Source organism: Petaurus breviceps, unplaced genomic scaffold (assembly GCF_028583685.1).
Source record: "Petaurus breviceps papuanus isolate PSGF00001 unplaced genomic scaffold, PetGlider_PUasm1.0 90903, whole genome shotgun sequence".
NCBI lineage: Eukaryota > Metazoa > Chordata > Mammalia > Diprotodontia > Petauridae > Petaurus > Petaurus breviceps.
The window spans coordinates 15,137,462-15,152,617 of record NW_027187376.1 but is presented as its reverse complement, the minus strand read 5'-3'; the positions used below and the strand labels follow the sequence as shown (position 1 = coordinate 15,152,617).

The following is a 15,156-nucleotide window of genomic DNA, read 5'->3' as shown; positions in this document are numbered from 1 at the left end:
CCAGGCTGTGGTGCAGGCGACGGGGACAAGGACTTGGGGGGGGGGGGGACGGGCAGCTACGTCCTCCGCGTGGGGAGGTGTCTCGAAATTGAGTTTTTCTGGGGTTTTCCAGCTGCAAAATGGGCGGGCAACCCGGGAAATTGCACAGAGAGGTGGCAGAGGGTGAGGCCGAGTAAGACCTTCTGACTCATCATCGTGTGCGCCTGGGGTCTGGAAAGGAGGGAGACTAGGGTAGATGCAGCCTCTGGATAACCATTTCCGAGAAAGATGGAAATGGGGAGCGGGAGCAGGAGGGAGGGAACTGGAGAGAAGCGGGGGAAAGAGAGGCGAGAGCTGATGTAAGATTAAAACATAAACCCACTAGCGGCTCTTTACAAGAGACTTGAGCGTTTTGCTCAAGGAAGCTGCTCCTGCGGCTGTTCAGCGGTCTTCAGCTCCTCTCCAACTCATCCCTTTCCATCCCCTCTGCTTCGGCTCTGTGCCCCTTGCCAGCACCGCAGATTCCAAAGCCGCTTTTGCTTGGCCCTCCCCCGACTCTTGGGCTCGGGAAGGCTCGAACCGCGTTCTCTCTGCCAAGCCCGAGTCCCAAGCCCCGGACGCCCCCCGCACTCCACTACGCTATGCGCCAACTTAGCGCCATGCTGCGCCCGCTGGAGTCGGGGAGCCGCCTATGCGGGAGCCCCGGGTCTTCAAGGGAAAGAAGCGAGGAAGGAGGCCAGCCGGCCTGCTGTTCTGCGGGGTGGGCAAACAGGGGCTGTAGAGGTTGCAATTACCCTAGCGGCTGGGAAAGAGAAGATGGGAGGGAGAGGGACTAAACTGCAGGAATGCGTAGAACTTGCATCCAGGCTGGGCAGCCTTTAGTCCACTGCTGTTTTAACAGGTGAAAAACACGCCGCTGGGAATAAACGTGGTAGAGAAGTCGTACCCCCCAACTCTCCCCAAGTCTTCTGGGCTGTCCCCCACCCCCACCCCTTAGCGGAGCCTGCATCGATTTGTTTGGGCCGCACAGCAGAAACCGAGCCAAGCGATCCATAAACATTCTATTAGGCAAAAAATATTCCCAGCGAAAGCAAAACGCCAGCACAAACCAGGGAGAAATCAGCCCCGGGGAGTTTGGCCGCAGCCAGCTCCAGTTCAGCCCTGCGCCCCACCCCCGCCTCCCAGGGACCCGCGACACTCTGGGGGAGAAGCTCTCGGCATCTCCGCTCTGCGGCCTGAGGCCAGAAAGTTAAAGTCATAGCCGCAGTTCTCCTCTGGAGAAGCAATTGCAGTTGCAAATGAGTTTTCCTCCGTCCCCTCCCCTCTCTGTCCGCGGTCTCGCTCGGGCTTTTCCTCGTGAAGAAGAAATTCCCGGCTAATGCTTCATTTGAACTGATTGATTCCTTTTTAATACCAACATGTTAATAGAGGCGAGGCGAGCTGTGATTAAGCGACTGCCCCTACTCGCCCCTCGCCTCGGTCTGAGAGCTCCTCCACAGTCTTTCCCACCAGTACAGAGCGCTTGGCCCTGCGCAGCCGGGGGCAATGTTGTCTGTGCTGGGGGAAATCCCGCTAGCTCCGCGGGCTGTCTGTTGGCTCCGGGGCGGAGACCAGCTTTTGTAAGTACCGCAGACCCCTCCCGTTCCCAAGATCTGGTACCTCTCCGGTGAATTGTACTAGGCAGGGGAGACCTGGAAGTCTCAATTTACAATATTGGCAAATCCTCGCTGCAACCGCAGCTCGCCCCACCCTCTCAGCCATCCGGAGCCCTCAGCTCCGGGCGGTGGGGGTGGGCCCCGGAGGGCTGGCTAGCCCTGCCCAGTTCTTGGCCACTGAAGGCTACTTCTGTTAGTTTCAGCCCTTGTCTGTGGGTTAAGCTAACCAGGCGTCATCCATCAGGCGTTAGCAACTTCTCTCTTCCTCTATGGATCAGGCTAGAGACAATGATTCAGAGTTTCTCCCCCTCCCCGAAACACCTAACTCCATGACCAGTCCGTTGCTGTGATAGCTTCCCTATCTGTGAAGTTTTAAATCCTGCGTGTTTAAGACTATTTCTGGTGGAGGGAAGGGGACCCTATGTGATATGAATTCAGCATCTTGTCTCGGCCATAATATCAGAGCAGAGGTGTAAAAACTATAACTGGAGTAGAAAGAGGCCTGGTTTGAACCTAACTCCACAAAAAGAATGACTGAAATGCTGTGTTTCTGTGTATAAACTTATGTTTGGAAGGCTCTCACATATGGTATGTCCCTCCAAAAACTGCAGTGGCCATGAGCAGTAATAATAATTCATGTAGCTCTTTTTAGCCTAAGGCAAGATTGTAAGCTCCTAGAATCTGGAGTGTAAACTGGCAGGGACGCAGTCTTTTTCTGTGTTCTGTAGTCTCCAGCTACACACACTTCCTGTGGATGCCCAATAAACATTGACTGATAAGCAGCCACCTGGGACTGAAAAACTGCCGCCGCCCTTTGGTAACACTGTGCATTGCATAAGTGAAACCTGGCCGGCGGGGTATAGTGGGGATGGGGGGTTGGGGGAAGGGAATGTTGGAGATCGGAGAAAACGTTGGGAAGAGGGAGAGGTTTTCAGACCAGGGGCATCTGGGGGCAGGCCCTTGCTTGTTACGAAATGTGCTGCATGGAATTGTTAATGTCCAGGCAGCACTAAGGGCTTTGATTTTGAAGATCTTATCCACGAGGCCTTCAAACATTTAGCTACACAGTACTCAATTAAGCTACCTTGTAAGAATGAAAGGCAGTGCTGCCCCTGCTGGGACCTGAACCTGCGCTATCCAGAGACGGGAAGCTACATGCTTACTATACACCAAATGACTCTATTTTCTAGCTTTCCACTTTGAAAGGCACAACAGTATGATACCCCACATAGCTGAACACTTCTTTAGCAGAAAGAATAGGCCGGCATAGTGCCTAAAGGGGAAGGAGCACTGGATTTCCAGGCTAAACACCAGAGTTTGAAGTCTGGTTCTCGGTTCCTTATTGTCTGTAACCTTGGTCAGATCACTTAACCTTTGGGGTCCTCATTTTCCTCCTCTGTAAAATGAGAGGGGTTGGACTAGAGGATATCCCAATCTAAATCCTTATGAATCTTCCTTGGAAATGTAAAGGGCCAGTAGCGAAAGACGGATTTACATGCAAAGTGCTACCAATTAAGATAAACCATTTGAAGAGGGGTTAGTGAGTGAAGGGGGAAGAGAACCTGGAACGGAATTCTGATGATTCCACTGCTGTTTCTCATCTTCTTTTACAGCTCCCAGTACAAATACTTAAAAAAAAAAAAGCTGACACAAATGTGGGAAATTTCAAACTTTTTAACTCAAGATTAACGTTGGCTAATACAGGTTTAAAAAAAAAAACCTCCCCAACCTGAACCTAGAGCTGTTTAGAAGTTAATTCAGTAACTTAGCTTCCCATTTTTGAAAATAGGGAACAGAAAAATAACAGTTCTTTAAGTGAGGTATTTTTGAGGTAAGGTAAGGTTGGGTGTCCATTGGTGACAGATTGAAAATGCTCGGGATAGTTTGTTTCTTAAGCTCCTATGAGAGGGTAAACATAATCTGGTCCAGGAAAATCCTTGCAGCTGCAGGAGCAGCAGCATCACATTTTGTTTATTTGCTTCTTTTTATCCGCATAGTCGTCTTTTGTTCAATATTTCAAATATCTGTTCCAGGTAGGGTGCTCATGTTTTGGAAAATCCATCGGGTCAGTTTTGAATCTGTTCCCTGCCAAGTGCTGTGGAGAGGTGGACTTTGGAGGTCTCTTAAACAGTTTTCAGAAGTTTGTCTGTCTTTCGAGTTCCGAGGCCTTGGTGGTTTGCTTACCTAACCGGATTCTGTGGGGTTGGATTCCAGGACACCATGGCCTTGTAGCACAGATAGCTCGGCAGGAGAAAGCATCCTTCTAAGGGTTTAGGAAGCTGTCAAGTTCAGATAAGGCTGGGATCCTATCCTATGGGACCTTGGTTGTATTAATAAGGAGAAATTAATTTTTAACCACTGGGAACATTGCCAAATTATGTGACCTTTGGCAGACCAGCTGTGTTATAAAAATAAATCCCACATATCTGAAAAATGTGCTCCTATCCAGTAGAACAATAAGAAATTGGGCATTTATTATAGAGATAGTGGGGTTGAGAAAAGGGGAGGAAAATGGGAGTTTGCCTAAAACCTCTGTTTGTTGTGACATGTGGTTGCTGACACAGACATATCCCCACTGGGTTTCCAAAACACAGGAAAGAGGGACAGGATTACAGGGAAAGCCTGCCTCACTGAGGGATGGGGAAGGTGTTAAATGCTTCCAGTCTACCACACCCCTAGGCTTTGGAGACATTTCTCTTCACCCCTACATGGGGATTATTGGCCTAGGAATAAAGCAAAGGGGATTTTCAGAAAAGACAAAGCAATTGTCTTTACCCAGCCCCAATCAATCAAGCCTGCTGTTTAATCGGGGGCCTAATTACCAAGAACCAGAGGTATCTGGCTTCTTAGGGCTTCTCAGGCTTTTTGATAACACCCCAGCTTTTCTATTAACACCTTCAGGTTTTTAAAAGCAGCCTCAAAGAGATCCATTTCATAGGTACACAGAGTGAACACACAGAGCTCTTGAGATGTGTTTGTACACCCAAGAGTAAAGATCTCCTAGCTTTTATCAGGTTCTATGAGAAATATGTAAACACTTTAACTCAGCTATTACCCCTCCATCAAACCAATGGCTCCTTTCATTTTCAAGTTATCCCTAGACTTTCTTCAGGGAAATATGATACCTCTGTGTTTGGCTACTTTCAAATTCTTCTAGAAAACCAACAAGTTTACCATCTACTCTTCTTTCTTACTTTCTTCCTTTTCTTATCCTCCTACTGTCTTCGTTCTGTTCTCTCCAATTTTCTTTTCAACATTTTTGCCCCATCTTTCTCCCCCATCTTTCTATCCTTCATCACTGAAAGTATGCTCAGCAGGCAACACTATATTTAAAGGCACTCTCCAGAATATATAATAACTTCAACTCTGGCATTAAGGCCTCTCCACTGCTGAACTCAAGAAAGTCATCATAAAGACAAAATAGCTTTTACCCAGCAAGACTCTTAATAATCCCATCTCCCCCTGGGTCTTCATAAAAGACTCATGATCTAATCCAGAAAAAAAAAAAGTGGGTAAAATGACAATAGGAAACATCTCCACTGTGGCATGAAGTTGATAGAACTGCTGGACAGCATAATGCTAAACGCTTAGAGTAAGGCCCTGATAACAACCTGCTCTCTGCTTCAAAAGATCCTTCGATAACTAATGATCTTGCTTATTGGCAAATCTTGGGGCTTCTACTTACTTGCCCTGTGAGAGAGGATAAAGACGGCTGCAATTTACTGGATGGAATTGTAGCAATAATTGTTTTGATAAAGGAGAAAATAAAACAGATGTGCCTGAAAGGCATAGGGGGGAGGGCAGAGGGGGATGAAATAGAAGGAGGGAGAAGAGGGGACAGAGCAAGGGAAAAATCAATTGCAAGGACGCCCTTTTAGTGCTGTGTTTGGGCTATTAGTTTGCCTGTATGTGGCATCCTAAAACTACTAACTACACCCTACGGCTTTAAGGGAAAAAGAAAACAACCCACAACCAAATGTTGATTTAATAATTTCATTTTATCAATACAATTAAAAAATTTAAATAGCCTCTGACCTTTTGAAAGCTGGTGTTAATTCAGTTCAGAAATTGGAAGGGACTTTGGAACTATTTTAGCCAAGGTCCTCCTTCTTATGGAGGCCCAGAGGGGTTAAGTGATTTGCCCAAGGTCACAGTTCATAGCTAGTTAGTGGAAGAGGAAGGTCTCCTGACTCCTAGGCAGCCCCAGTTGCCTGTTGAATCACTTAGAATCGTAGATTTACGGCTGAAAGAAAGCTTCAAGATCATGGGGGTCCAACTCTTTCTTTTTGAGAAAGCTGGAGCCCAGAGGTCAAATGACTTGCCCACAGTCACACAAGTGGTAATTTACAGAGTCCAATTTGAACCCAGATCCCCTGATTCCAAGTCTTTCTCCATCCCCCACCCCCACCCCCTCCCTTACCCTCTTACCCTTTGAGTCAGTGGCTTGTCTCTACTGGTTAAAACAATCCGAGCCTTTTGTGTCTCAATTCGGGCAATTTATTTACTGTTCCAACAAACCATGTAAAGATTCTCCTTTAATAACACCTGTAGGGTTGTGAAGTGTTGGGGAAAAGGGAAAAATGCTGGAGGAGCAGTTGGTAAGACTTGTTACCAGGTTTCCTTGGCATCTGTAATGTGCCCTGGGATCATTAGGCAAATGAAAATGGGATACCTCTTTATTAAATGTATTTTCTGCCCCTTCATATTATTTCCAATTCTTCAAATAAAAATAAATATGAAAATGATGCATTCAGCTTGATCTTGTAAATGCAGAAATCCTTTCCTCCCCTCCCCCTAGGTCTGCTGAAATGGTCAGGACATGTAATCCCAGACCTACCACCACGGGCATCAGAATTACATTTGCAGTAAGGACTGGGGGAAAGTGGACATAAATATAAACTAATGATATTATATCAGCTGCCCTATCGGAATTGCATTTGTTTATGATATAAGATGACAAATAATGAGGTTACCCCAGGTGGCATTATGTGAGGTCAGAATAGGAAATCTCATCAAAGTTACATTTCAAAAATTAAATGATGATCTTTTTTTTCTTTTTAGAGTTTTGATGGGGGGAAAGAGGCTTTTAATAGCCCTCTTTCAAGACTCCATTTCCAAATCTTTTTTTAGGAGCATTTATTAGGAAAACTTTAGAAGGGAGAATTTGCTTTGTTCTCACTCCATCTCTCCACACTCACAGGCATGTGCCTGCTACCTTTCTCCCTTCTTCCCTTTCTCCCCCTAAAGTTCTTTTATTCAGATTTTGAACTTTATCTCCACAAAAGTTCACAAGGATTTCCATTTGCTGCCTTTTCAGGAGTTCATCATTCACTGCCACCCTGAACTATAAATTGAATAGATTGCATCCCTTCCCAGTTGCCTTAGGAAGTGGTCAAACGGCTGCATTCCTGGGCTGATGGATTGGCTCATTTCTTTCTAGCTTAAGCCAAGACACAGATTTTATGAGACTGTCTTGTGACAGGCTGAAGTCACTTTGAATAAAACAAAATCCCGCTTCAGATCACAGAAATGACTCCTAAAATCAGCTTATCCAGGGTTACTGGGTAAAATTTGGTTAAACCCTGAGCAAAGGACTTAGATGAGCTGGCTTGGGATTTGAAGAAGCTTTCTGGGTTTTCTTTTTGTGTATTTTTGTGTGTGACATGTTCTCTACACAGAAATATGTATCTGTAAGACATATAAATATGCAACAACATGCTTGGTTGTAGTGAAGAAAGATACTTGAGCTCCTCATAATCTAAGACAGAGCTCTTCTCTGTTCATCATAAAAGTCTAGGAAATTTTTATCACAGAAGCACAAGTCAAACAAAGTGTGACACTTTGAACAAATGTATTCTGCATCATGGAGGCTTTAGTGACTTTTAAAACTATCTTTTTTATTGACTTGGGTTCCTTTTCTCACCAAAGTAAAAAATATTGGAACTACTAGGGGCCGTAGAGCTCCTCTGTTCCACCCTTCTCATTTCACAGAGGTTTGGTGATTAGCCTGGGTCTAGCTGGCACCTCCAACTCTACCCACTCCAAGCCCATGGCAGTCCCCACGACTCTGATGACTTGTCAAAGGGTTGGGCCATGGATTTTAACCTGGTGTATCATTTTTCTTACAAATGGGAAAGTGATACTCTATAATATTGCTACTAATAGTATTGCAGTGGACAGATCTTCAGTCTTCAGCTTCAGTTTTCTCGTTTTGGTCCTTAAAAATATGAGTGCTAACAGGTGTATGGTATGATTTTTTTTTCTCCAAAAGTAGACAACACACGCGATTTCCAAGAGGGATACAAAAGATGAGATTCTGAATCCCTTCTTCAATTGAGCAAAACCAGGAAATATTTGCTTCCCCCCCCTCCCCCTCCCCAGACAAACTACAACCTAGTAATGACTCCCCTACCTTGTGGATTTTTGGAACCCAAGTGTAGAGTCTTATATTGAATTCCTGTTAAATGTTATCATATTAGTTTCAGTCCAACATTAGGGATGTTTTTAGATGCTGACTCTGGAGAGAGCCAATATAATCAATGTATCCTAGAATTAGAGTCAGAGGACCTCAGTTCAAATCCTGCCACTAATTATTTGGGCAAGTTACTTCTTTGTGGATCTTGGTTTCCTCATCTGTAAAATGGACAGATTGGACTAGATGCCTTCTGTGATCTATTGCTCAATTCAGGAAGCATGCTTTCTAGGAAACATGCTCTGGTTCTGTTTGTGTGTAGATTTTGTACTTCAGTGTTTTTGATTCCCCTTCCTCTCTTTGAGAAAATCCACTTTTAGGTCATGTGTTTTAAATGTGCTGCCCTTGCTTGCAGTGTTTGGAACTCCAGGAATTCCATGTATGGAACCACAGAGACTTCTTCTTTTATTTATTTATTTTCTTGTTTCCCAAAATGCCAAGTAAAGAACAGTAGTGACAACTAAATCTCTTTGGACAGTAATAGGAAGCCTATAGCATCCTTCCCCTCATACCTTCTTTAAGGTTTGGCACCAAATAATGACTGTTTTTATTATAATGCAACATTATCAACCCTTTCCTGCCTCTGAAATGATCTGTGTGACCATGGGGAAGTCTCTTAACTTTTCTGGGACTGTTTCTTCATCTGTAAAAATGAAGGGTTTGAGTTTGATGGCCTCTGAGGACCCTTCTATGATCCTATGATCATTTATGAGCCCTGGAGAATTCTGATAGCTTGCAATTGCCTTGAATCATTAGCCAGAGGCTTGTAGCGATCACTGTAACTCACACTTACATTGTACTTTCACATTCATCATCTCATTTGACCCTCTCAGTAAGATTATGGGGTAGTTAGTACAAGTATTTGTAAACACTCCTATTTTACAGATGAAGAAATGAGTTAAGGTTCAGTCATGTATTGGGCAAGGGGTAAATCTGAAACGAAAAATCAGGTTTTCGTGTAACAGAGCATTAGAAGGGGAAAGGAAATCAGCTAGTCTACTCCCTAGCCCAAACACAACTCCCTCCATTTTACAAAGGGGGAAACTGAGGTCCAGAAAGAGGAAATGTTAAAAGGCACATAACTAATTAGTGGAAGTTCTAGGTCCAGAAACCACTGTTGTTTTGATCAAACATACCCCTCTATGGGTGGGCTGCGACATTTTAGATATGGCCCTCTATTAATCAACAAACAAACAAAAACATGATAGTATATCTCATGAAAGGCTTTGAATATAGATTTAGAACCTGAGGAGACCATTGAAATTCTCTAGTCCAAAAATGACTTTTACATATGACAAAAATGAAGCCCAGAAGAGTGAATTGGCCCAGTGTTATAAGGGTTGTGGGAAGCAAAGATAGTATGTTTGTTTTTTAATCATCTCCATCACCCCAGCCTGCCTCCAACTCTACCTAATATCCAAGTCTTGACTTGAACAGGAAACCAATTAATGCTTTGATTTTGCTTCTAAATTAGCTTAATTATACTTCTCATAAGCATGGTGATATTAGCATGGAATCATGGGATTGATTAAGTCCTTGAGAGTTTCCTGGTCCAACCCACTACCTTCAGGCAGATACAACTCCTTCTTTGGTTAATCTAGGATTTTTGCCACTCCTCTTTGGAGAATGAATTTGTCTTAGATGAAGAAGCATACTCACTAGATGGTTGTGGAATGAAATCTCTTGTCTAACTGACAAAGGCTGAATAGTTCACATTGCAACGACTCCATGACTTTGGAATGGAGATAGTATACCTGTGGAGAGTGGCTTCCCCAAGGGGTTTTGGGCTGAACCCTGTAATTCCTTGTTTTGACATTTCTTACATACATGGGCCATTGTGAAAAGTGATAGAAGCTACAAAGGTTTGAGGTGATGCAACTTTTGAAAAGAGATTGCTTCAAGTATTTTGTTGTGGCTTTATATGCATTTTAGCAGCAAAGTACTTAAAAGTGAAAAGGATGGGATGGATTCTGAATGAGAGCATGGAAGGTGGAAAGGGATTGAGCATGTTTTCTTTCCAGGCTTTACTTCTGTATTTCAAGAGTTCATCTCTTTCCAAGAAAAATACAGGCTGAAACTCCAATATTTATCTTTATGGGATGTATGTCTGTGCAAATGATGTGCGATATTTTATGTGAAGGTGTGAAAGTGTGTACAAGAGTGGGGTGTGAATTACTAATATGTATATATAACTGATGTATGTTCAATATCTCTGTGTGCATGTATGTGTGTATGTGTGTGTGTTCCAGAGAGAGATATCCAAACAAAAATCTGCATTTATAAATGTTTGTGTGTTGAGTAAGCTCACCCCCTAGAACCAAAACAGATGTTTTAAAATTCTCAGATATTTTTATGAGAGTCTTTCATTCAGATAAAGTAAAGGCAGAAAAAGACTGGTTGCTTCTCTTGTTTGGCCTAAGCAATGAGTTTCTGGGAAACAACAGAAAATGCTGTATTCCTGCCTCAGGATAAAAATAGTTCCCTTTTTGGTGGCCAAATCTGAAGCTGAGGAAATGATTGCTCCCCAGTGTGGATGAGAAATAAAAACTTCGTATGAGGAAGTTTCCTGTCATTATAGCTAACTTTTCTATGTGCGTGGCCCATGGGAGAGAAGGATGTTCTTCCAGAGTGTTTGGGAGGAGGGAGGAAATCGAAAGGAATGGAGAGACAGACCTTTGGATGTTCACTTTTCTCCAAAGGAAATCTTCCACTAAAACCCTTGCCCCTACCTAAAAACGATCTCCATCCCCACTCCAGCAAATCTCTCATGGTGCATTGTGTGATCTCTCCAAGGAAATTGTTTTAATTCTAATTTCTATTATAAATATCTGTGCATATGTTTTATGCTCTCTCCCCTCTTCTCAACCGCCTCCCCCCCCCAACTCCTGCCCAATCATCTGGAAACTCCTCAAGGGAAAGAAACTGAGTTCTATTCTAATCTTTGTATTCCTGATGGAAAGTCTTGGGTTTGGTAGGATAGCAGAGCCTAGCGTTTAAAGTTGGAAGGGAATTATCAATTCTAATGCTCAGATTTTACAGATGAGGAAACTGAGACCCAGAGAGCTTAAGTGATTTGTTCATGGTCACATAGGTAGGTAGGAAGAGTCTAAGACAGGATCTGAAACCAGGACTTCCTGGCTCTCAAGTCCAGCACTATATACACTATCACCCCATGCTGCCCCCATACACCATGATGCTTACCTAATAAAAGAGATGTAATAAAAAGACAGCGCATCTAGGTGGCACAGTAGATAGAATGGTGGGCTTGGAATCAGGAAGACTCATCTTCCTGAGTTCAAATTTGGCCTCAGATGGGTGACCTTGGGCAAGTCATTTAACCTTGTTTGTCTTGGTTTCCTCATCTGTAAAATGAGCTGGAGAAGGAAATGGCAAACCACTCCAGTATCTCTGCCCAAAAAAAACTCCAAATGGCATCACGAAGAGTCAGAAAAAAGACTGAAAAACACTAGAAAATTCTCTGGAATGGCGGAGTGGAGTTCGTAGGCTCATAGATATACATGGGAGTGTTCTAGCAAGGTTTAACAACTGGTTCTCAGAAAAAAAATACATGCAGGACATACTTTTAATTTTAATCTGAATTATTAAAATGTTCTCCACCACTTTCTTAAGTCTAGGCAACACCACAGTAACTCAAACCCTGCTTTATTGTGTGATTTCTGAGGTGTATAGAGTCACACTGAAAATTTAACAAGCATGAGCTGGCTTTAGCCGACCCCTGGGTGAAGAAGCTGCAACGAATCTCAGAGGTTACCTCGATCAATCCCCCCATTTCATAGAGGAGAAAACTGAGGTCCAAAAACATTTGCTGACTTTCCTCATGGTGACTTAGGATTTGAAACCTCTAACTTGAGACTGGCCCTCTTACCATAAATCTATGAAGCCAGTCTTAGTCAAGAGGCCTGGGTTCAAATCCAAGGTCTTCGGCATGTCAGCTGTGCAACTGTAGGCGAGTTCCTTGAGTTCTCTGGGCTTGTTTTTTGTCTGGGGATGAATGGGTGAGATAATGCTTCTACTCCCACAGCTGTGAGCGAAGAACTTTACAAAATGCTCTATGAATGGGAGGAGGCGTCTCTTAAAGGGAGTGAAGCAAGGAGAGGTGCTGGGTACATAACAACAGGAGCTCCAGTTAGCTTCCTGGCCAGGACTGTGGTTTGGGATGGGTGGATGGCAGGGCTATCCTTTCTGTGAAGTAGCTGGCAAAGGGAAAGCATACACTAGAAAATGATCTCTTCTCCCCCACTCACTGAGCAGCTGGTGTTCCGAGTTCCCACACCTAAGCCTTTCCCAAAGGAACAGGCTCATTTCTCCTTCTGGTTCCTGCCCATTCATTAGGCAGGAGCAGTGGGACACAGTCTGTCTTAGCAGTCTGAATTATGCTGGGTGCTGTGCTTGACAGTATGGTTTATGGCGCCTGGAACCCCCCCAAGGAGTTGGTTGCAGAAGAATGAGCTCCTTTCAATCCATTGATCATTTATGGTCTCATCTGTGCCTGTCTTCAAGGGGTCATGCCTTTGTGTTCTTGGGCCTAGTCATTAGGTAGAGGATGGTGTGTCCCTGCTAGCTCAGAGGAAATGGGCTGCCTTTGTTTTCCTGCCCAGGAGGAAATGGCACCAGACTCCATTAGATTTCAAGATCTCACTCTGTGTACCTCTCACATTGGAACCCCTCAAGGTGAACCAGTTAAAAAGCTACTCATCTGGCTGTGGGTCCTAAGCACAGCTATGCCTTGTGCCCCATCTTTTATGCATTAAACCCTGTCAGGCTGATAATCTAGAGCAGAGGTATGGAAGACGGTAATGCCGACAGACATGGGGAATAGTAAACTGCACCTGTAGAGTTAAAAATGCATGACCCTCTCCCTGAAAGAGGGAACACACGAGAAAGATCCTGCCCTGTTGGGTGACTGCTGAAGCATAATACATAATTCACAGGACCATGCTGGTTCATGCAGATGGCAATATTAAAGCATGATTGATGCTAAGAGTAGCAAAAAAAAAAAAACCTCAGGAAAATCTCCAAGAGACCTCTTACTATTGCCATCGCACTTTCCTGTCTTCTTCCTGTTCTACTGTGGATATTAAATGAAAACCCCATGTTTCCCAGGAAACCCCCAGGTGCCATGGGATTTCATTCCCAGTTATTATATTTCCCAAATGTCGCCAACCCAACTGGGCCGAGGTAGCACAGAAGTCCTCTCCCATCATCCCCCTCTTCTTCCTTTGAAGATTCCCCACTCCTCATTCTGTCATCCCCCATGAAGCTGTTCATCTCCACCAGTGAGCAGCCGGGGAAGGCAGGAGAAATATGGTCAGCTGACTGAGCTTCAGCAGCCTTTCAAGTAGTTGGTGGAAATGAAATGTAACAGTAGCACTCTCTTGTGGTGACCAGGTTGGGAGGGACAGTAGGAGGGAAAACAGTGGGAAATCAAGTAAGTCCAAAGCACCTTTGTGGAAATTCTGAATGTGAAAGGAATCTGTACTCTCATGGAGAGGGTTGGGTTCTTTTTTTTTTTTTCCTCTTGGTGGGTAATGAAATAATAAATCAAATTTGTGGTGTATTTCAGATTAAATGTTTGGGGAGATTTTTTTCCCTCCTTATTTAAAAAAAAGAAGAAGCTGAAATCACCCTCCAGGGAAGTCTGCTTAAACCCAGAGCTGGAAAGTGCTTCCTTGCCCAGCTCTAATTGTTACCAGGCTGTTTGTGGGACAACTCTTCAAAACCACGATGGTCAATTATGAACTGGAGCCTTTAATTCACACCGGTTGGGTGGGTTGGTGCCAAGCTGGAGAAAATGAAGTTAAAGCGTGAGGTGAACCACTTGGATGAGCAAAGGGAAAAAGACCTTTCTCAGGAGAAAGGGGGGCACTTGAGTTTGTTCCCCCCTTTCTGTTATCTGAAGTTGTCTAATTAGAATATTGGTGACCCTTGCCTGGCACGTTTTCATTTGGAGTGGGTGTAGAAGCTTAGCTGGTGGAGGACTGGATGTTTTGCCCACTGAATGAGTAAGTGGGTCAGCCCTGTGCACTGCCATAAAAGGTCTGTAAAATAGTTTTTAATCAGCCGCTAGGATAAAGGAGAGAGGGAGAGAAGGGGGAGGAATAAAAAGAGCCTATTTGAATTTCTTGATGTTGTTCACCTTCCTTTTCAGGCCTACCTTGTGGAGGACGATTAAATTCCAAAGATGCTGGGTATATCACCTCCCCTGGTTATCCCCAGGACTACCCCTCCCACCAGAACTGTGAGTGGATCGTTTACGCTCCAGAGCCCAACCAGAAGATTGTCCTCAACTTCAACCCTCACTTTGAGATCGAAAAGCATGACTGCAAGTAAGTGGTGCCTCGTTGTTCCCTTGTAGGAACCAGAGCATCTCCCCTCTTACCACCATCATTGCCACCACCGCCACCACCTGAATCCCATGACATAAGAGATCAATAACTCCTGAAACCTGATTCTCCGTGGTGAGCCTTGGCTCCACAGTGTGTCTCCTTTGGCCATTATTTTTTTCAGAGTAAGAAGGGTCTAGTTAACCCAATGGCCTGGTGGTGTATGCTTTCTTGGGTGCAGAGAGACAAAAAAAAAAAATCAGAGCCTACCCTAGTGGGTCATAGACACTGTTATATTATCCATATATGACAATTCTATTTGATTCATAAAGTTGATCTTTCTTCTACTTGTGCTTTGGGAATATGAGGACTAGAAGGCAAAAAGTTGCATTGTCAGAAGCCATCAACTTCTGTGAGTGTTCTGGATATTCATTATCAGTTTCAAGGTCTATGGGATTGTTTTCAGGAAGTTTAGGACAAAAACAGGTAATTTCTTTGAGGACTACTGTCTTGCCATGTTTCCACATTCAGACTGAAAAGATGTTCTGGTAAAAAAATATATATTCTCAGATCATGGTTGGGATCTGAATATCAAGTTTAAAAAAATAACCAGTACTCAGGTAGATTTAATAAACATTTATTACGCACCTACTATCTTGAAGGCTTAAGACGGTCAGATACAAAGATAAGAAGAAAACAGTCTTTG

General features: G+C 43.9%; 1 protein-coding gene across 4 annotated transcripts in view; it reads left to right on the top strand.

Annotated features, from left to right (window-relative positions):
• The window catches only part of NRP2 (neuropilin 2), a 149,823-nt gene that overhangs the window by 2,980 nt on the left and 131,687 nt on the right, over positions 1–15,156 (top strand). For all 4 annotated transcript variants that reach the window (XM_069075305.1, XM_069075304.1, XM_069075306.1 and 1 more), the window contains exon 2: positions 14,276–14,453. In XM_069075305.1, coding sequence (XP_068931406.1) covers positions 14,276–14,453 — 178 coding nt within the window. The remainder of the gene's footprint in view (positions 1–14,275; positions 14,454–15,156) is intronic.